This window comes from Bemisia tabaci, chromosome 10 (genome assembly GCF_918797505.1).
Source record: "Bemisia tabaci chromosome 10, PGI_BMITA_v3".
Lineage (NCBI taxonomy): Eukaryota > Metazoa > Arthropoda > Insecta > Hemiptera > Aleyrodidae > Bemisia > Bemisia tabaci.
The window spans coordinates 19537402-19558171 of NC_092802.1; the positions used below are offsets into that span (position 1 = coordinate 19537402).

Genomic DNA, 20770 nt, shown 5'->3' on the forward strand with positions numbered 1-20770 from the left:
GGTGGGAAAACCATGACTATTTGCTATTCTGGGAGATTTTTTAGATAGTTATGAAGAGGCAACATTTTTACAACACTGTTGTCGCGCTGGTTCCTTTCTGCAATGCGATCCACTTCGTGCGTCGTTGGTGATATTTACGCTCTGATCCATTCACTCATTCACTCAGAGTAAATCATTTGATTTTAAGCAGTGAGCCCCGTTATTCTCACCATTTCGGGAAAAAAGTCCTCGATTTTCGTGAACAAACATCCCTAAAAGTCCCCGATGGACCACTAGACAAGGTACGAATTTCAGCATTCCGATACATGTTTCTTCACCAAAATTTCACGTAAAACACGATGCGCACAACAAAAATTACCGAAATCAACTCCTTCCCAAGATATTTAATGATTCTTGGTGCGTGAATTCAAACCACCCGCTCAGGCAAACTCAATGCTCTACGTGATTCACATCGCGCGCTAAACGTTATCATGGCAGTCTCTGCGATATAAAAATCTGGCAACCACAGTCTTGACACTTTGGCTCAGCTGCAGCAAATTGCTTATAGTGTGAACAACACATGGTGGGAAATGAACACTGCTCGATTAAGAAGCTTGCTGAAACCGTTGTAGTGCGCGATTTGATTCACGTAGAGCTTTGAGTTTCTTGTGAGCGGGCAGTTCGAATTCCTCGTAACCAATGTGTAATAAAAGCGTTAATATCATCGTTAATAGTTGGTTTCAGTAATTTTTGCTGTGTAAATCGTGTTTTACGTGAAATTCTGGTTCAGAAACATGTATTAGCTTGCTTAAATTCGTACCTTGTCTATAGTCCATTGATGGACAAGGCTACAGACAAAGGAGATAGAAGGGAACTAATGCTATTGGTGGTAGCGGGTGGTTGCAATGGGCAAAGATGGTAGGTAATAGACTGACAAACGGCAACCCACTAGAGTATAGTTTTCTTTAGTTAGTCCATCAATTACCTTCTTAAAGTTTATGAGAGCCACCCATTTAAACCAATTGGATCGCTTCGGACTCCCTGTGTCTTCTATTTGTCCATCGCTTTGACCATCAATTACAAAGATCAGCCCGCAGGCTTAGAATGGACCACTAGACCACTAGTAATTTTCGTTGTGCGAATCGTGTTGTACGTAAAATTCTGGCTAAGAAACGTGTATCAGAATGCTTAAATTCGTACCTTGTCTAGTGGTCCATTTTGGTTTTTTATAACTGGTATACACCCTGATGAAGAACTTTCTTTGTACCTGTCGGGTGTATGTTGGCCGAGAGGAACAGACAGAGGACCGGCGGCTCTTTGCATCCAGCTCGGTCGTTTTCTTCCGGTGACGTCACTCAAGCATCTTCTAGCACAGGGCACGCCCCACTTTGCCGTCTGCACGTCCAAGCTCTCAGCCATGTAGCACACACTCCGCGCATGACTGCACAAGGCTTGATCTGTGAATGTTTCGCAAATGCAAGTGAAGCTTTAGTTTTTCACCGTAAACAAATTGCTCGGTTACCTTTGCACGTACATCAAAACCTCCTACCGTTCTTAAAGAAAGGAGCCCTTTCCGAATTGCAAGAGTACTGGACTCAATTTGCCCACACTGGTAAAAAAAAAACACCTCTCGGTTCAAGAGTGCAGTTTCTTGTCGCCGGATTTAAGAGTCTGGACTCTTGTTTCAATGCAAAATCCGCTTGAATCAATGCAAAATCCGCTTGAATCGATGCAAAATCCGCTTGAAACAAGAGTTCAATACTCTTAAATCCGGCGACAAGAAACTGCACTCTCAAGTCAATGCACCGCGGCATTGGTCCAAGAGATTTTTCTTACCAGTGCAGCTGAAGGGCCAAAGATAACGCAATATTCAAGATACTGTTTCTCTCTGTATTTAAGTTCCTGCTTCCATACGTTTTCTGTAAAGAAAAATTATTAATTTTATTCAGTCATAATCTTTAAGTTTAATTGTTGCGAGGACTCAAACGTCTTATCCCTCGATTAATTTCTTGTTTTTTGTTCCTCAACTTGAAATACTCGTAGTAACACAAGTAACAATTTTCTTGGAACATATTGCCACTTATGTCTCCAAAAAAGTACATATATGTAAAAGGTCAAGCTAGAATACATTTGCAGGAAATGAATACGGTTATTGTTGGAGTATGTGATTAACTTTGCTTTGAACATTGACTCGCAGAAAAAATAAAGCATTAGACATTCGGCAATGAACTGCCTGAATTCTGTAATTTCAATCGTTTCCGCTAAAACTACTCGCCGGTCCCATCCAAATCCGCCAGCTCACCAGATCAGACAACCAACAAGTTTCATCGATGACTTAACCATAAAAACTAAATACTTTATTATGACAGTCTCAAGACAGTTTGACTTGAAGCTCATATCAATGCTTATCATTAGATATGGCTAATAATCTATGCTCATAATGCACATATTCATGCATTTAATTATTTTTTATTATTATTATTATTTTTTTTTTTAAGAATTCATACATTAATTTGACTACATTTAGAAATTAGAAAACAAAGGTTGAGCTATTAGCCGACTTTCCAAATATATGTATTTTCTTTGAAGACCAAAGTGTTGGTCGAAACGTTTTTGTGTCCGCCATTTTAAGGTAAAATTGCATATATATATTAACATCCTCTTGCACAGTGTTTTTTTATTAAATCATGACCTGCGTCGCAATCATTGCATTTATTTGTGAAGTTGGCTAATAGCTCAACCTTTGTTTTCGCATTATGAGTAGCCGAAACCCGGATAATCTTGTTTTAGAAATTAGGAGCCACAGTTTTTGGCTCATCCCTAAAAACTCTTGTGCGTAGGAACGCTAATGGTACATAGGCTGTCCCAAAACAATTGGCACTAAGGCTGCCATTCGGAAACTACAATAGTTATCGACATGCGGTTTCAGGGAGATGATAGCACATACTCTTAGCTCTTAAACGAGCCTAAGTTGAGCTAGTTTGGTTAAAAACTCAACGAGTTACATCAATTTTCCCGAGACGTGTGAGAAATACCCCTACGGGATTTTTCGATAATTTTTCATTCCGTTAACTTTGCCTCCGCAAGTTGTGCGATTGGTTCTGACGTTATGAATCAACTTTCCACTTGTTTGGATGCAAGTTTGAACTTTTCAGCAAGTGTTTCCATCACAGCCGAGAAGTTCTTTTCTGTTTGCTAAGTCAGTTTAGTGAAATTGTACGGCCTGATAATGCGTTTTTTTTGTGTTTCGTCATGAGTTCACCCAAGGAGTTGAGGCAAGAGCAACGATACACAATTCGATATTGCGTTCGTCGTAAATTATCTGCTTCTAAAACTGTGAATGAAATGACAGTGGCTCAGAAGTGTTTCAGAAGCAGATAATTCACGACGAACGCAATATCGAATTGTGTATCGTTGCTCTTGCCTCAACTCCTTGGGTGAACTCATGACGAAACACAAAAAAAAAACGCATTATCAGGCCGTACAATTTCACTAAACTGACTTTGCAAACAGAAAAGAATTTCTCGGCTGTGATGGAAACACTTGCTGAAAAGTTCAAACTTGCATCCAAACAAGTGGAAACTTGATTCATAACGTCAGAACCAATCGCACAACTTGCGGAGGCAAAGTTAACGGAATGAAAAATTATCGAAAAATCCCGTAGGGGTATTTCTCACACGTCTCGGGAAAATTGATGTAACTCGTTGAGTTTTTAACCAAACTAGCTCAACTTAGGCTCGTTTAAGAGCTAAGCGTATGTGCTATCATCTTAATATCTAATTTGAAAAATAGAATGAAATTGTGAATCAACCACTGTACTAATTGCGAGGGGCGTTGGTTCATTTGAAAGGTGTTGTTCTCAATGCTTCGGGAAAACTATAAATTATTTTCTGGGGTTCGTCCCCGATTTTTAAATCCCTAAAAACTCATAAATTGGATGAGGGGAAGTGGGGGTTTTTTGTTTTTTGTTTTTTGTTTTTCGGAAAAGTTTTGTTGCTACGCATCTTACTTTACTGTTTGCTGTCTTTTTATCAGCTGTTTTCATTCAACGATCATCATTAAGTGAGGTTACTTCCAACACTCAACTGCCATCAACTTACATTTTTCTTTTCCCGCGTTTTTTTTTTTTTACGGTTTTTCGGTTACGGTTCCATCTTTTTCCTATTGCCAATTTTTCCTCATTAAGTCAATAACCTCCAAGTTTTTTTTCTCATTTCCGATCAGAACTTTTCACGCTGTTTCTTTTCAATGTGTATAAATATGTTTATTATTAATTTCCATTTTCATTTCATCCTTTTTCTTCTGATTTATTTTTTTTTTAATTTAAAAATTGAACTTTTCAGTTATGATTTTGTTAAAATAATAATAATTTTTACTAATTCTAATTTTAAATTTAACAGTTGGTATGAGTGAAATTTTCAATGACCGAGGCGGTCGTCCTCCAAAACGTGGTCGCGTTTTCCAGAATTCTTCGCATGTTCGTTTAGTGAAGCAAGAACTTAACTCTGTTATTAGTATAGAAAATCAAAGTTTCATTCTATTTTTCAAATTAGATATTTCCAGACAGACTTTAGATATTTTTAGACATTTTCCAGATTGACATAATCCTGTGGAACGAAGCTACCAATGAAATTGAACACGAAGACTTGGGAAAAACCATTTTTATCAAACAAGTTAAGCTAGGAACATACATGGGTAATAAACAACTGACTTATTTGTGGAATAGTAAGATAACGAAACAAGAAAAAGATAACATACAAGCAAATGCGGAAACCAGAAAGCAGACTGAACATGGAAAAAACGAAGAAGAAAAAGCGGAAAAATTAGATGAAGTTAAAACAGGAGCAGAAAAAGAAGAAGAACCAGAAGGAACAGCTACTGAAGAAGAAAAAGAAGAAGCAAAAAAAGAAAAGACAAAAGGAGGAAAGAAGAAGAGCAAAGTTGTAGGAAATATAGGAAGAAAAGCAGGACAGAAATGGCAAAAGAAGAATCAACAATTTAATCGAAAAAAAAGCAAAGTATTTAAAAAATAAAACAAGCAGTTCCAACGCCCAAGCGTTGGAGGGCGCTTCTTTGTCAAAGCATATTACTACCAACTTATGTACCCGAAGACTGACGAAGATGGAATTTAAAGTGGGATTCTTTAACCGCAAAACCCTTCAAAACTTCAGATCGACCGCGAAGATCTGAAACTTTCCACAAGCACTTTGTGATGAATTTGAGTTGGTGGTGAATGGAAACATAAAGGATTCACTGTAAATCAGACGACGGGAAAGAGCGGCGGAACCTCTAAAGCTGGTGCGTCAACGCGATCTAGCGGACAGCGGCGTCGCGACGCCGCGAGGTAGGGCGCGCAGGTCGCGGGGGAGCGGGGCCCGGCCGCGTGAAGAGGAGTTCAGCAGTGGGGAGGGGAAGCGCGGGTCGCGGGGAAGAGAGGGACCGGCCGGCCGGCGGTGACATCGGCCATGGATGAAAATATAGGCAGCGCTAATGTCTCCGCTAACTGGAGTTGGGGGTCCTTATTCATTCTCTTGGTCCATGACATAACCTTAAACCTTCCGCTCAATGCCGCAAACAGCTGACGTGTCGATGCTGCGCCAAGAAAATGAACCAATCACAAAGTAGCACAGTAATACGTCACTAAAATGAAGAGATCACGTGACTGTTCGTAATATTTTCAAATCGATCTGAAAGTACTGCCTCGGATATAAGTATTTAAAGCATAAGGAGGCCCTAAAATACTTTAACCAGGTAATACGTCCGTGCGAGATTGTTATGCTTAAAAGCAAAACATTTCACGAAAACTTTTACGAATACCAGATGCAGAAAAAAATCCAATTTTCCCGGGTGTACCAGAATGGCGTCATTACCCATAAGGCAAAAGGGCATGTAGTATAGTACATGTTACATCGGGGGAGTCGAACGGTTGGAAAGGGCGCATCTGGTACCCAGAAGCGCCCAAAAAGATCTTCTTTAAAATTAGTTTGAAAACAAATATAAAACCTAAAAAATAATTTTGTATGAAGATTAAAACAAAATTTTAGTTTAAAGTTTACTAAATAAAATTACAATTTTTGAAAACATTTGTTATATTTATTCTCTCAAAGAAATAATTAGACCCGATTCAAAGACAAAACAGAAAATTAAATGAAAATAAATAAAAAAAAAAAAAAAAACATGTGAAAGTGAAAAGTGTACAGGAAAAATAAGGGGCTGCGAAGCAGCCCCATAAGCCCCTAGTCTCCTTGAAATCGCAAGTCGATATCTATTGTAGTTTCCGAATGGCAGCCTTAGTGCCAGTTGTTTTGGGACAGCCTATGTACATACTTCGCCTCTTAATTGAACTAGAAATTATAGTTCCTAGATGCCAAATGTTGTTCAATTCATCGTGAGGAAAAAATCTTGCATCCTAATCAAATTACCAAAGTGTAAACGAAATTTCGCAATAAGAATGGACCTTACGAAATTATTTTGATGGGTAAGGCTATTATACATGATGTGCGTTATCTTACATTGACTTTTGAACTTGAAACTTCTCAATCGTGCATGATAAAAGTACACGGTGTCTACTAGTCTGAAATTTCCGGAAGTAGTGCTGATTTTTCAAAGGCGGTCCGGAAGTACTGAAATAGTGCGGAAATTCCCCTAGAAGTTCCGGAATTTTTTCCTTTTTACCACGCGTATTTTTTAATAACGTTTAGAAAGTATGCTATCCCCTGCGCCTTGAATCTTGGAGTAGTATTTGCCTTTAAGATCGCGATTGTGCAATCAGTTAATTCTCCCATCTCCAGTGAAATTTTGTGTCTGCGTCATTTTTGTCGCAATTCTAGCGAGGATTCCAAATTTTCGTAATTTTTTGTATCCTTTCAAATAGAGGCACTTGAAATGTACTAAATTTTTTTGTTGAAGAGGTACTGAATTTCTTGGGAATATACTGAAAAATCACTGATCTTTAGCCAGTATGTTCAATTAAACACCATTCAAAGGAAAGTGTATACTTTGCAATAATTGATCAAATCCTTCCGCGGTAAAAGTACTGCTAAAACGGCGAATGGTGTCGTAGGTATAGTTTAAGAACGACATTGAAGAAACATGATTAAGTGGATCCTTTTAATTCCAACAACCTTCCTATCATTTTTTTGTTTCAGCTGAATTATAGCCCGACCAATCATGTCCGAATCCGATCCCTTACCAATTTTGCTCTTCATTGTGAGCGCTGAGGAGATCAAGGACACCGAAGACTCTTATTGCGCCTGTTCTGAAAGCAGTACTCAGTCCAAGCAACATTACGCTTTGGTGGCTGTTGGCGCTCGGTCAGTCATCTTGCAAGAATTGAGGAAGCTCAATATCATAGTCCTTGAGGTATCCAGCTTATCGGATTCGTTCAATGATAAAATCCTCCAGGGCACGGATGTCGAAGTTCTCAAAATCCTCCTAGCAGCTCAGCCGCGAACTGGCAATTGGAAAATATATACAGTTGAAGAAACCAAGTCTACTGTGTCCCGAATCTTTACCGGAGATAACAACACGCTCTCAATAATCGACGAAGCACAGCTCAGGAGCCATAGTTTTCTATGGACGAAACACTATGTAGCGACAATGGTTTTTGACGTCGCCGTTTCAGCCAACAATTGCACGCTTCTGCGAAAGCTTTTGGCGTTAGGCATCGACATTAACGCAGTAAGATACGGTCCTAACGGAGGAACACTACTACACGCAGCCGCAAGATTTGGGAACCACGATGCCATGGAGTTGCTTTTGTTACAACATAGCGACTTTGACCCAAAGGATTTGGTATCGGTCATTGTTGAGGCTAGTGCATTGGGTCATAAGAAAGTAGTTGAGGTCCTTTGTCAGTTTGGAGCTCGAGGAGATATGAAAAACGAGTCTGGTAACACGGCATTGCACGAAGCAGCAAAATTGATAGATTGCGAGCTCCTTGAAATTCTCATTCGTAACAGTGATGACATAAACGTTCTGGCTAATGGCCAGACGCCTTTAGTTATTGCAATTGTAGCATATCTTGTACGTGGCATACTGTGTCTGAGGAATGCCTTGTACCGGTCTGGAATAGGAATGTCTCTTTGGGAACCTTCAGCCGAGGTCATAAAGCTGTTTCATGTACCCGTATTCAACTTCCACATGTTTGACCCAAGATATTATGTGGAACCGTCAACTGAAGTCATTAAACTGTTGTTGGAACATGGAGCCGACCCGGACAAGGGGGCTCCAATTGTCTCTTTAGTGAAGTTGGGACAAGCAGAAATTGTGACGCTTATTTGTAAATTTGGAGTTCGAGTAAACATTAAGGATGAGTCTGGTTGCACGGCTTCACACGCAGCCGACCGGGACAAGGAGACTCCAATAATTGCCTCTTCAGTGAAGTCGGGACAAGCAGAAACTGTGACGCTTCTATGTAAATTTGGAGCTCGAGTAGACATTGAGGATGAGTCTGGTTGCACGGCTTTACACGCAGCCGTATTCTGGGGGAATACTGAGCTGCTTCCGATCTTAATGAGCCGTGTAAATTATTTGAAGGATGTCGCAACTTTATCCAAAGAAAGGACGTCTCTGGCAAACGCAGTGAATGATGAGCACCCGGGATCGATACCTGAATTCGTCAAGCTGATTTTGAAAAACGGGCCTGACCCGAAGAGTGGGGCTCCAATCATCTCGGCGGTGAAGATGCGAAATTTGGAAGCCGTGAAGCGTCTTTGTGCTTTCGGAGCACGAGGAGATGTGAAAGATGAGTCTGGTATCACGGCTCTACATGCAGCCGCTAGGCTCGGAGACCTTGATATTCTTAAGATTCTAATCAGTAACAGCGATGACCTAAACGTTTTGGTAAAGAGAACAATCGAAGGCTCTCCAAGGTATCAGACACCATTATCAGAAGCAATCGAAAATAATTATGCAGGGGAGGTGTTGAATAGTATCGTAAAACTGCTGCTAGATCATGGAGCCGATCCAAACATAGGGGGCCCGGTCGTCCGCGCAATGTTCAGTCAAAAGGAAGAAGTTGTAAGGCTTCTCTTAGCTTTTGGAGCTCGAGGAGATATAAAAGACTACACTGGTATGACTGCTTTACACTTAGCAGTACTGGAAGGATCCTTTGAACTGCTTAGGATCTTAATTAATAACAGTGATGACTTGAATGTAGTTGATGAAGTGGACGGCAGGACGCCATTATGGGTTGCAGTTGAGTGCGGGGGTTGCGGAGAAGCTTCAACCAAAGTCGTTAAGCTGCTATTAGAAAAAGGAGTCGACGTGGACCTTGGGAATCCACTCTGCATAGCAATTACCCGGATGGAGACAGAAGTTGTGAAACTTCTTTGTATCTTTGGAGCCCGAGTGGATTTACCCGAAGATTTCTCAATGGAAACGTTTCTCGATGATCATGAATTGTGTAGTACCATTATGTGTCATAACTTTAATTTTTTCACGAATTTTTTACAATGGCTCATTTCTAAAGGGGATCTCGTTTGGTATACTAGAAATACAGGTTTGAGCCAGATCTTAGAATATAACTTTAGAGATGTTATGCCTGCCGTTTGCTCGTCTTACAAAGGAGGTATAATCAAAGGCCATGGAATAACGACGGACTATTTACTCCGTTTTTTAACTAAAATATATGTATTCGATTTGAAAACCAGTCAATCCGTTCCAGAAATTTTACAAAATGTTCTGCGCTCGTTTTTCGGAGGGTCGATCTCCCCCGCTGTCGAGGGAGATGTTTATGGACGTACTTATTCTGAAAAATATGACCTCCAACCATTAATAGAAATGTGCCTCGCGGAAGTACGCGCATTGAAAGATGTACACGTGGGTGCTAGTACGTGGACGCTTCATGATGTTTTGACTAAGAATGTCGAGCAACTGGCAAGACTTGCCAGGGCCGATGACTTTCAGAAACCACTCGACCTCGAACTGGAATTTCCGCAGTACGGTAGGATTGTTGAGTATCAGCGGCAGAGAGGCTGCCAGAAAAGGCAGCTCCTTGACCAAGCCTTAACGGTTTCTGGCCGTATTTTTGGAGATTTACCAATCGAAGTCACCGAAAAAATCTTGGAAAAATTAAGTATCTTGGATTTGCCTGCGTTCGAGATAGCCTGTTCTTCTCTGTGATGTATCGCCCGTTGCGTTGATAATATCCCGCAATAGTCAAGGTTGCCGCAGTCAGCGAAAACCGGGAAATGCAAGGGAATTTTAAGAGGTCAGGTATAAAACCTGGAAATGGCAGGGAAAATGACGAAAATGTCAAAGAAAAATCGCTAAAAGTCGCCTTTATTTGCTTTTAGAGTGGATTTTACGTTTCAAACAACAAATGCCTAAAACCTATCCCTTATTATGTCTTTGTAGCCATTTGGCACATCTTCAATTTTCAGGGAATTTTACCAAAATTTATCAGGGAAAACAGGGAAATATCAGGGAATTTCATTTTTTAGATTCGGTGACAACGCTGACTAGTCCGCGCATACTTCCCCTAAGATCTCTCACCTTGTTTTTTTTCGTTCGTGAAACAATATTATTCTTTTCTTCAATCTTTTGTTGTTTAGTTTACCGTTGTATATTAGTTTTTACCTCCTGCGGGCTGATTGTTGAAATCGATAGAAAAAACGATAGACAAAGAAGACGTGGGGAGTATGGAGCGATCCTATTGGTTGAAATGAGTGGTCCCTGTACACGAAGGGAGAAATTAATGGACTAACTATAGGGTCTCTCGTGGGTTGCCGTTAGTTTAGTCTATATGTATTACCTACCTCCTTTGTCCATTGCATTCGCCAAGTTCCACCGATAGGATCCTTCCACACCTATTCCTTTCGTCCTCCGTTTCTATCGTTTTGTCTACCGATTTCAGCAATCAGACCACTGCGGACCGATTATTGAAACTGATAGACAAAGCTATAGACAAAAACGACAAAAGGGATTTGGAGGGATCCTATCGGTGGAAACGGGTTGTTGCAATGGACAAAGGAGGTAGGTAATCGACTAAGTAACGGCAACCCACGAGAAACCCGAGAGTTAGTCTATCATTTTCCCCCTTAGTCGATGAGAACTACCCATTTCAACCAATAGAATTGCTTTACACCCCCTATGTCATCTTTGTCTATCGCTTTGTCTATCAGTTTCAATAATCGCCCCGCTTTACCTTTGAAGTTTAACCACACTGATGAAACGATTTTCGACGGATTCATCTTCAGTTGTGTGATGCACAACGAGAACTGGCCATCCAATCTTCAAATGGGTTATTCAATCGTCGACTTTAGCGACCGAATTTCCAATTCTTTTCTCCATACTACTCTGGGCACCGTTTTATTAAAGCCTGGAATCGTCTACAATTTCTATCTCCCCCTTCCTCCCCCTTTCCTTCTTCCCCCTTCACTCTTTCTCTTTGATAAAGCCTTACTTTACAAATTGAGCTGTTTTCCTGGTAATAATGTATCTTCAACTTGAAGCATTTAAATGTATTGAATGTTTATCATGAGCCATATGGGATCAGTCTATAGAAAGGGACTTTCAAGCACATCATAATGCTATAGTTAACTTACGGGTGTACGTGTTTTAAACTCCCCTCTGTAGAAAAACCTGCTCTGCTTAATGGAATCCAAGTTATGCTGCTGTGCGGATCAATACGTGTCAGGAATGTGTATCCAAAATTAGTCTTTCACTCTCGTATTATTTTTTTTCTATATTAGTCTAAGTAAACTATTTTAGTATATTTTTTGAAGAAAAATATTGTATTTTTTTTACTTTTTGGTTCCAAAATTAAAAATTTAAATTTACTAAAACAATGCTCAAAAAGTCACTTTCCTTTTTCTGAACCTTAATTCGCAATGGCAAAATTCGAATTCTAAAATAATCGCAATTATCGTATTCGAAAAGTTTCGAATATTCGAATAATCGCATTCGAATTCGATATTCGTCCATCCCTAGTGGCTACTGCTTTTCGACTAAACAATGAGTTCTCCGTTTGGAACAAGTTGAAGATGCAGCGTTTTTGCTCTGAAAACCACGTTAGCAAGTCAGTTGCCTCGATCGTTGATCTGATGTTTCTGAGTTCGAGTTTCTGAACCCAGCAAAAGTTTTAAAAAAGATTCCACCCTAATGTCTATGTCCGATAAAAACGTATACAGCGCCATTATAAACAACGGTATGCCTCATGATTTCTCCATTAGCCACTTTATACTCACACTGAATATATTCTCCTCACATCTGTGGTGTGATAGGTACTGGGAAGATACCTGAATATTCTTCTTTTTTCGGATCTCTTCTAGAGATAGAGAGATATAGAGAGCTTTTATATGAGCCGAGGACATTTTATCGTACTGAATGTCATCCCGATTCATTAATATAACTAACCATTATTTCCACGGTTGAATACAGTTTTTTCTCTTTTAATAATGTTCGCTCCATTGTTATTACTGTGATATTATTATGCTATTGCAGTGTTCGCATTGAAGTTCTGAAAGTTTGGAGGTGAATTTGCAATCTGCAGTCTTGCATGCAATACACCTCTGAGAAAGGAAAGTTATTTAATTTTGAATTAAGATTTCTCTTGCGCTGTCCCCACAGTTTTTGACTGGCTGTTTAGACCAGATTCATTTGAATATACGTTTAAAGGCGTATAAGTAGGAGTTCAACTCACGTATATAAGTATTAAAAATATCACGTTAATTACTGAAGTCTCATGAAGCTTTAACAATTAACGCGAAATTTCTCAAAAACAGATGTCGAAAGATTTTGCTTTTTGCATCACGTTTTCCAAGTAACGTGCTTCTTCAGAGAAGCCTCTTCATGATTGATTGTAGGAACTCGACATTTAAGCGATTTTTTGTCGAATGTCAATTGACTGATATTCTTTCACGAAGACAACATAATTCCATTCCAAGGTTGCAAAATCCCACAATCTCTTTAATTTCCCACTCGAATGTGACCACTCGATTGTTGTTCAAAATTTGCCTTTTATTTCAAAATTATTTTTTCAAAATTTGTTTTTTAATCAGAATATAATCAAAGACAGTTTAAATTAGAAATGATAAATCATTTCATAGGAAAACTAAAATTAGCGGGGAGAAATGAAGCAGTATTGAAATGTAGTAACGTAATTTTGTCTGGAAAACGGCAAAGCTTCCGAACGTGCAAAATTCAACTAATAAACATTATCCCTTAGGTAACAGACGCAACTGAAATATTTACTCATTTAAAGACCTCGCAAAACCTTTCAATCAACTTGCGTGAATACCAGGGATTGACGATTATCGTCACGATTTCAATGGATTTTTTCAATAGAATCTTCTGCGAATCATTAGCCTCAACCCACATGCATACTTGCATAGGTACCTTGGAAACAGCATCCAACCATCCATTGGATACCTTGCGTCTGATCATTTAACTAACCTCAATACATTTTGGAGGGATGATTGTCCAAAAAATCAACGATAGCCTTGCCGTACTATCGATTGATTCGATTACAAATTCACATTGATTATCGACGTTGACTCGAATACTTTCAATTAATCGTGCATTCTTAGTGAATAAAATAGATTGTATTCGATACATCAAACAGAGGAGAAGGTACCGATATCGATCGGTTCAATATGTAAACATAGCGTCAAAAGTTAATTAAAAAATCTAAGGTAATGGGTCTTTTGTGATCGAATTTTTATTCTTTCGAGTATCGAATGGCAATAAAAAGTGAAATTGTTAGGAATTTCCTCATTTTCAGCTTTTCCAAATTGAATCTCACAAATTTTTGTTTGAAGTTATGTTCCATTGTTTTGAACCAAACGATGCATAATCCAACCATAGAGTACACAGAGTCGTAATGTAAGTGGGAGAGCTGGCGCCACTTTTAAGCATTTTCCATGTCCCGAATTCCGAGACTCCTGTGTGACGCCGGGTCACTTTTTCGATACATAGGTAATCGATTGTTTGCGATACACGGGTACCCGCCCATCCGATGACAACAACAACAACAACAACAAAGGAGATAGGAATTACTACGTATTCCACACCGCCATTTTGGATCGAAAATGTATCGAAAAAGCGACCCGAACTCGGCGCACACCGGGCTCGGAATTCGTCGAGCAGAATATGGCGCCAGCTCTCCCATTTACATTACGACTCTATATGTACTCTATGAATCGAACCATCATCGGATACGCCGTGACTTACTTGATGACTCTGCACAGAATGGCTGAAGGCGACCTCCATTGACGCAAAAGTCGATGGTGCCCAGCCGCCTGGGGTCGCCGTAGGTCGCCGTTGTGTGGATGACCTGCACTATTTCCGCGTCGCCCGGATCCAGCCGATTTTTCAGGTTGTTCCTGATCAGTGGGCGCGCAGGGTCCAATCCTGTAATACATATGAATTAATGGAATTTAAACAAGACGACGGTTCCAACGTTAAGACGTTGGAGAGCGTTCACCGTAGCACCTCGTCAATATGTAAAAGTGGTTTTGCGCGGGATGAAGAGAGCGCTGCCTCACTGGAAAACAAAACACATTGGATCTAGAGTTCAGATTCTTGAAAACATTTGCAAGAAAAAGGACTCTTGATTCAATCAGATTTAAGCTTAAATCAAAAGGAAATCCACTCAAATTAAGAGGCTGGGTTCTTGATTTGTGCTTAAATCTGATTGAATCAAGAGCATTTTTTCTTGTCTATGTTTTTAAGAGTCTGGACTCTAGATCCAATGTGTTTTTTTTTTCCAGTGCAAGACGCTGTTGAACTAAACGTGGAGCGTAACCTAAGAAACATGCATCTACATGCATAAGAAATGACTTGTCTTCATTGAGTAAAATATAGGGGTCATTAGTGAAGGGGTACTTTGTACCCAACAATTTTTTTAGATCTCCGACGACTAAAAATTTGAACGATCCTTGAAAGAGTCATTAAATAAAAGTACGTTGCAGAGTTTTAAAACGTAAAGATATTAATTTCTCAAAGACAAGCTACAGGCATTACATAAAGTGGACAAAATAGGAGAAAAAAGGTAGAAATGGTACATAAAAGAAATTGAGAAAATAGGTATTGCTTCCCGCCACGAAAAATGGCGCCGATTCCCATAGAGCAAAGCGGGCCTTTACCAATGGATACATTAGTAACATACCCGATACAAAACGACGGGAAAGAGCGTACACTACTAACGTGGTGAACGCTCAAAACGAAATATAATGCAGAATGTCACGTTGAGCAATCAGGAAATCCGCCAGTAGTTTTTCCGGAGTCTCAGAAGTAACTCTCGAAAGTTGTCAGAATTGTTTTCTCGCCATCTAAATTTATGATGTATAATCGATTCTATGCGAGGCAACCTACCTCGATAAAATAGATCGTTTTACACGCGCTTGTTACGCCTCGCTGGCACAAGTGCCCCTCTGCAAACGGAGCAAATTGAATCAGTGAGAACAAAAACCCACCAACTCGAAAAAATTAAAGTAATCAAAACACACGCAAAACTGCACAGTAGTTGAAGAACTTAGCAGAAGAAACAGATTTTTGGTGACGAAGGATGAGCACTTAAAGACACTTTAAAGGTCCAAGTTGAAACAGATGCGTTAACTTCAATGATCTTTATGAAAACTGACTCTCTTTAATGAAAATTGAGCATTTTTGAGTTACCGAGTTGGTTTGTTTTCGTTCTCACTGATTCAATTATTTACCACGTCCGCAGGCTGGTTAACCCTGTTCTGCCGTTAGAAGAACGCCGTACGAACATTTGAGAGTTGACAAATTTTCCTCGATAAGCATAATTTTTGACAGCATTTATGCACATTTTTCCTTGAAATTTTCAGTTATTTTAAATTAAATTTTCGTTCAAAATTGTCTGAAAATTTTGAGGGAAAATATTCACAATTTTTTCAGTGAATTCGGTTTTTATCGGAGGAAACTTGGCAACGTCTGAAGGCTCATACAGGGTTCTTGCTTATGGCAGTGCTGCTCAGTTTACGAACGGGGCAGCTAGAGTCCCTTTATACTGAGAGTCAAGACAACACCCCTCATGGAGTCACAAACGGGAATAAAGATTACAGAGATTGAACGTTTTTCGTAATCTTTGATCGGCCCATTCTCAAACTCCTTTCTCCGTTCCTTCTCTCATTCCGTTTGTTCCTTGCCGAACCCGTAATTCCCTGGTCCATTCCAGATTATAATCTTTGCAATCGGTGAAAATGTAATCTTTATTCCCGTTTGTGACACTGCGAAGGCCTAAAATACGGGAACCAATCAGAAATGGATTCACATTGTCTTGACTCTCAGTATAAAGGGACTCTATGGGCAGCTAGCTCGCGGACTGGCCGGTCAAAAGTCTGAAAATTACGCCAACGGGCCAATCGGCACTTTCAACTGCGATTCATGCGCCAACTGACAAGTGTCCTCGCTGAACTAATTCTGACAAATTTTTTCCTTAAATCTTTTACGGATCTTATAAGTATCCAAATAAAATTCAATAATATGTATAAAAATTTACAGGCTACGTGAATGAAGTTCAATTTCAATTTATTTGACGACTTTTTAAACGTAATTCACAAGTTTTCTTTTTTTAAAACCTGGTATCCCAGTAAACAAAACCGATCGACAGAAATTCGTTTTAAAGAGGGAGAGCAAGGTGAATCTAACGGAAGCAGGATGATTCTCAGCGAAAATAATCATCAAATTTCTTCCAGAAATTCTTTCCAAACTTGGAAATAAGAAAATCCATGAAAGCCTGAAATTTTTTTACCAGTTAGAGAGTGGTACTTCTTTGGTAGCAAAGGGATAAATATGCAGTACTTAGTTTCTCAACATAAGCACTCTGTTAATCGGGTGCCACAACTAACGACAACTGTCTACTCCCATTCATTTCTGAGGAGGTGAGAAAAGCAAAAGTGCCTTCAATTTTTAACATGCAACACGCACATCCGTGGAACACGAATAGTTGCATGAAAGCGCCGCGCCACAACCAACTCAGGTCGAGATATTTTGTTAGTCGAGATAATCACTGATTTGAATCGGTCATTCTAATGGAGACTGAAGCCCCAGAAATCACTATACACGAACAAGAAAATCAGTAAAACACGTTTTAATCGACCCGCTCTAAATTTCAAAGCTCTGAAATATTGAAATGATGAATTATTTAATCACATTATTGTAGAATCTACGATTTAAAGCGAGTGTAGTATTTCAGGTTTTAATGTTTTTTCCGTTTTTTTTAAAATTTTGTTGGCACTTAGTGTTTTAAAGGATGATTGATTCAATTATTGGCTTTAGATACTTTGGCCTCGTGTCACTGCCTGGCCAAACTTTCCGCGTAATAGGTATTCTGTCATCAGCGGGCCGATTATTTAAAGTGACAGACAAAGCGATAGACAAAGAAGACAGAGGGAGTATAGAGCGATCCTATCGGTTGACATGAATGGTTCTTATAGACAAAGGAAGAAACTGATTGACTAACTGTCAGGTTTCTCGTGGGTTGCCGTTAGTTAGTCCATTACCTACCTCCTATGTCCATTGCCCCACCTGCTTCCACCAATGGGATCCCTCCAAATCCCTTTTGTCGTCTTTGTCTATAGCTTTGTCTATCAGTTTCAATAATCGGCCCGCAGAGTGCTTTGCTTTAACTGACGCGTCTCGTCTATCTCTGAAGAAGTGAGAAAAGCGGAAGTGCCTTCAATTTTGAACATGCAACGTGCACAACCTTGGAACGAACGAATAAAATGCTTAATTTCGTAGCCTGTCTGGTGGTCCATTCTGAGCCAGTCTACCCGAGCAGGTGGTCCATTATTGAAATTGATAGACAAATCTATGGATAAAAAAGACAAAAGGGGTATATGAAAGGATCCAATTGGTGGAAACGGGTGGTTGCAATGGACAAATGAGGTATATAATAGACTAACTAATGGCAACCCACGAGAGACCCCATAGTTATAGTCCATTCTTTTCTCCCTGAGTCGGTCGGAACCAACCATTTCAATCAATAGGATCGCTCCATGCTCCGTATATGTATTCTTTGTCTATCAATTTCATAATCAGCCCGCTGCAGGCCGATTATTAGGTAAAATTGACAGACAAAGCTATAGCTACATAAGACCGAAGGAACATTTTCTCCTTTAGTCCATAGGAACCACCCATTTCAACCAATAAGATCGCTCATTACTCCTTATGTCTCCTTTGTATACAGTTCTGTCTATCAATTTTAAAATCAGCCCACTGCAGGCCGATTATTAGGTAAAATTGATAGACAAAGCTATAGCTACATAAGACCAACGGAACATTTCCTCCTTTAGTCCGTAGGAACCTCACATTTCAACCCATAAGATCGCTCAATACTCCCCGTGTCTTCTTTGTATACAATTCTGTCTATCAATTTCAAAAATCAGCCCGCGCTGGCACTTTCACCGTAGCTGTATGAAAATGCTTAAATTCGTAGCTTGTCTAGTGGTCCATTCTAAGCCTGCGGGCTGATCTTTGAAATTGATGGTCAAAGCGATGGACAAATAGAAGATACAGGGAGTCTGAAGCGATCCAATTAGTTTAAATAGGTGGTTCTCATAAACTTTAAGAAGGTAATTGATGGACTGACTAAAGGAAACAATACTCTAGTGGGTTGCCGTTTGTCAGTCTATTACCTACCTTCTTTGCCCATTGCAACCACCCGCTACCACCAATAGCTTTAGTTCCCTTCTATCTCCTTTGTCTGTAGCCTTGTCCATCAATGGACCACTAGACAAGGTACGAATTTAAGCAATCTGATACATGTTTATGAACCAGAATTTCACGTAAAACACGATTCACACAACGAAAATTATTGAAACCAACTCTTAACGAAGATGTAATAACGTTTTTATTACACATTGGTAACGAGTAATTTGAACTGCCCGCTCACAAGAAACTCAGAGCTCTACGTGAGTCAAATCGCGCACTACAACGGTTTCAGCAAGCCTCTCAATCAAGCAATGTTCATTTCCCACCATGTGTTGTTCACACTATAAGCAATTTGCTGCAGCTGAGGCAAAGCATCAAGATCGAGGTTGCCAGATTTTTATATCGCAGAGACAGTCATGATAACGTTTAGCGCGCGATGTGAATCACGTTGAGCATTGAGTTTTCCTGCGAGCGGATGGTTTGAATTCACGGATTAAGAATCATTAAATATCTTCGTAAGGTATTCATTTCGGTGATTTTCGTTATGTGCTCATCGTGTTTTACGTATAATTCTGGATAAGAAACATGTATCAGAATGCTGAAATTTGTACCTTGTCTAGTGGTCCATTTCAAAATTCAATCCGCAGGGGGAAAGGAACTGGGCTCGACATGGGACTCACCGACGATCCTGTGCATGAAGAAGTTGATGTAGTTGGCGGCGACCCCGCAGACGTGGGCCCCGAGGCTGTGCCCGACGCAGGTCGTCCGCCGGACAGGGACGCCGGAGTTGCGGAGGAAGCCCAGGAGCTGGGCTACGCACCGCGCCGCGGGCTTGATGTTGTGCACGGCCGCCGCGTAGCACGGGATCGCCGCCAGCGGACCCCAGTCCACCACGAACGTGTTGTAGCGCCGCGTCGTCAGGTAGGCTGCAACAAATCGTCAGGTGCTCTAATCACAGAATATATAGGCCCTATTATCAGCTCCTATTATTCCCCATTATCTTGAAAACGATGAGTTATAGCGAAAAAACGCTGGTGACATTTTCTGAATATTTTTCGACGTTGAATCTTGTGGTGCCGTCAAAAATCAATTTTTGTCGCTAGAAACATTAATTTTGGCCACTTTTAGATTCGGTGCCCCCTCTAAACCCCCCTCAAAATTAGCTTAACCTTTTTTTAAGGTCAAAAATGAAAAGAACGCTAAAAATTACTTCTAGGCACCAATTTCCACTGATATTGGTTGATAAACATTGCCGCAGTGTTAAAAAGACAATTTCTTTCCTCAAATTTTGGGGAGTCGTGGCGCCCAGGGAAAGCGTATTTGGAAAAAAATTTATACCACAAAAACGTCTTTTTTTGCCCCAAAGATCGACTCCTTCAGTATTCGGATTTAATCCTGAGACACCCTGTATACCAGAGACGAAAGACCCTCCACCTCCACTGGCCTCTTCGCGACAGGTGGAAGCTTTTACTCTCGGGGATTCAACAATCCCTTATGAACAATGGGCCTGTTGCAAACTTTTGCTAGAGGAAAAATAAGAGTTGTTACTCATGGAAAGTGTCTCAAAAATCACGATGAGCGCATCGGCAAAGTCTGAAATGCACTCCTCACTTCACAATGCACGTAAGAAATTTGCCTTTTTTGCGAGCTTCCCGCTTCAAAAACGATACCACGGCACGGGTGTACATTTCGCTAGAGGAGTCATTCCAGCCAACCCCTGCTCACAAGGATACCACGCAATATTCAGCATAGCCGACGCCAACCCTCCAAAACGCATGTGACGGGACGATGATTCTAACCACCTGATAACAATCGGCGTGTTTACATTCACATTTTTCTTACGTTGACAGATATCCGCCTTGATTGACCTCGTGCTCTCCTCAACTTGCGCGCGGAAGCGTTGGCCACGTTGAGCAAGGATTGAATGAAATGACTCCTCCAACGAAATTTTCACCTGTAGTACCGTGGTATCCTTTATGAAGCGGGAAGCTTTTTTGGGCCCTAAGAGCTACATGAATCGACTTGTCCACTCTCCCCATAAAGTTCCTGCCTTAGGTTGATAGATTTTCGTCGACGACTAATCTAAAAATAGTAGCTCTTCTGAGTGAATAGAAAGGCATTTTTAGTACTCTACTGTTTATTCACTGTACTTTCATTGTCTTCTTTTTCA

At 40.2% G+C, this 20770-nt stretch overlaps 2 protein-coding genes across 2 annotated transcripts in view; one reads left to right on the forward strand and one right to left on the reverse strand.

Annotated features, from left to right (window-relative positions):
• Nucleotides 1-20770, reverse strand: part of LOC109033390 (phospholipase A1) — a 42210-nt gene that overhangs the window by 7526 nt on the left and 13914 nt on the right. Inside the window, exons 5-7 of the mRNA XM_072305115.1 lie at nt 19281-19526; nt 14155-14334; nt 1247-1436 (exon numbers count right to left, since the gene is read on the reverse strand). Coding sequence (XP_072161216.1) covers nt 1247-1436; nt 14155-14334; nt 19281-19526 — 616 coding nt within the window. The remainder of the gene's footprint in view (nt 1-1246; nt 1437-14154; nt 14335-19280; nt 19527-20770) is intronic.
• Nucleotides 1437-11706, forward strand: LOC109033387 (uncharacterized). Its single transcript, XM_072305113.1, has 2 exons — nt 1437-1455; nt 7128-11706. Exon 2 carries the CDS (start codon nt 7150-7152, stop codon nt 10102-10104), a length of 2955 nt encoding a protein of 984 aa, XP_072161214.1. The 5' UTR covers nt 1437-1455; nt 7128-7149; the 3' UTR covers nt 10105-11706.

Coding starts and splice junctions, on each gene's coding strand:
- LOC109033387 (XM_072305113.1), top strand. CDS start 7,150: ATGTCCGAATCCGATCCCTTACCAATTTTGCTCTTCATTGTGAGCGCT.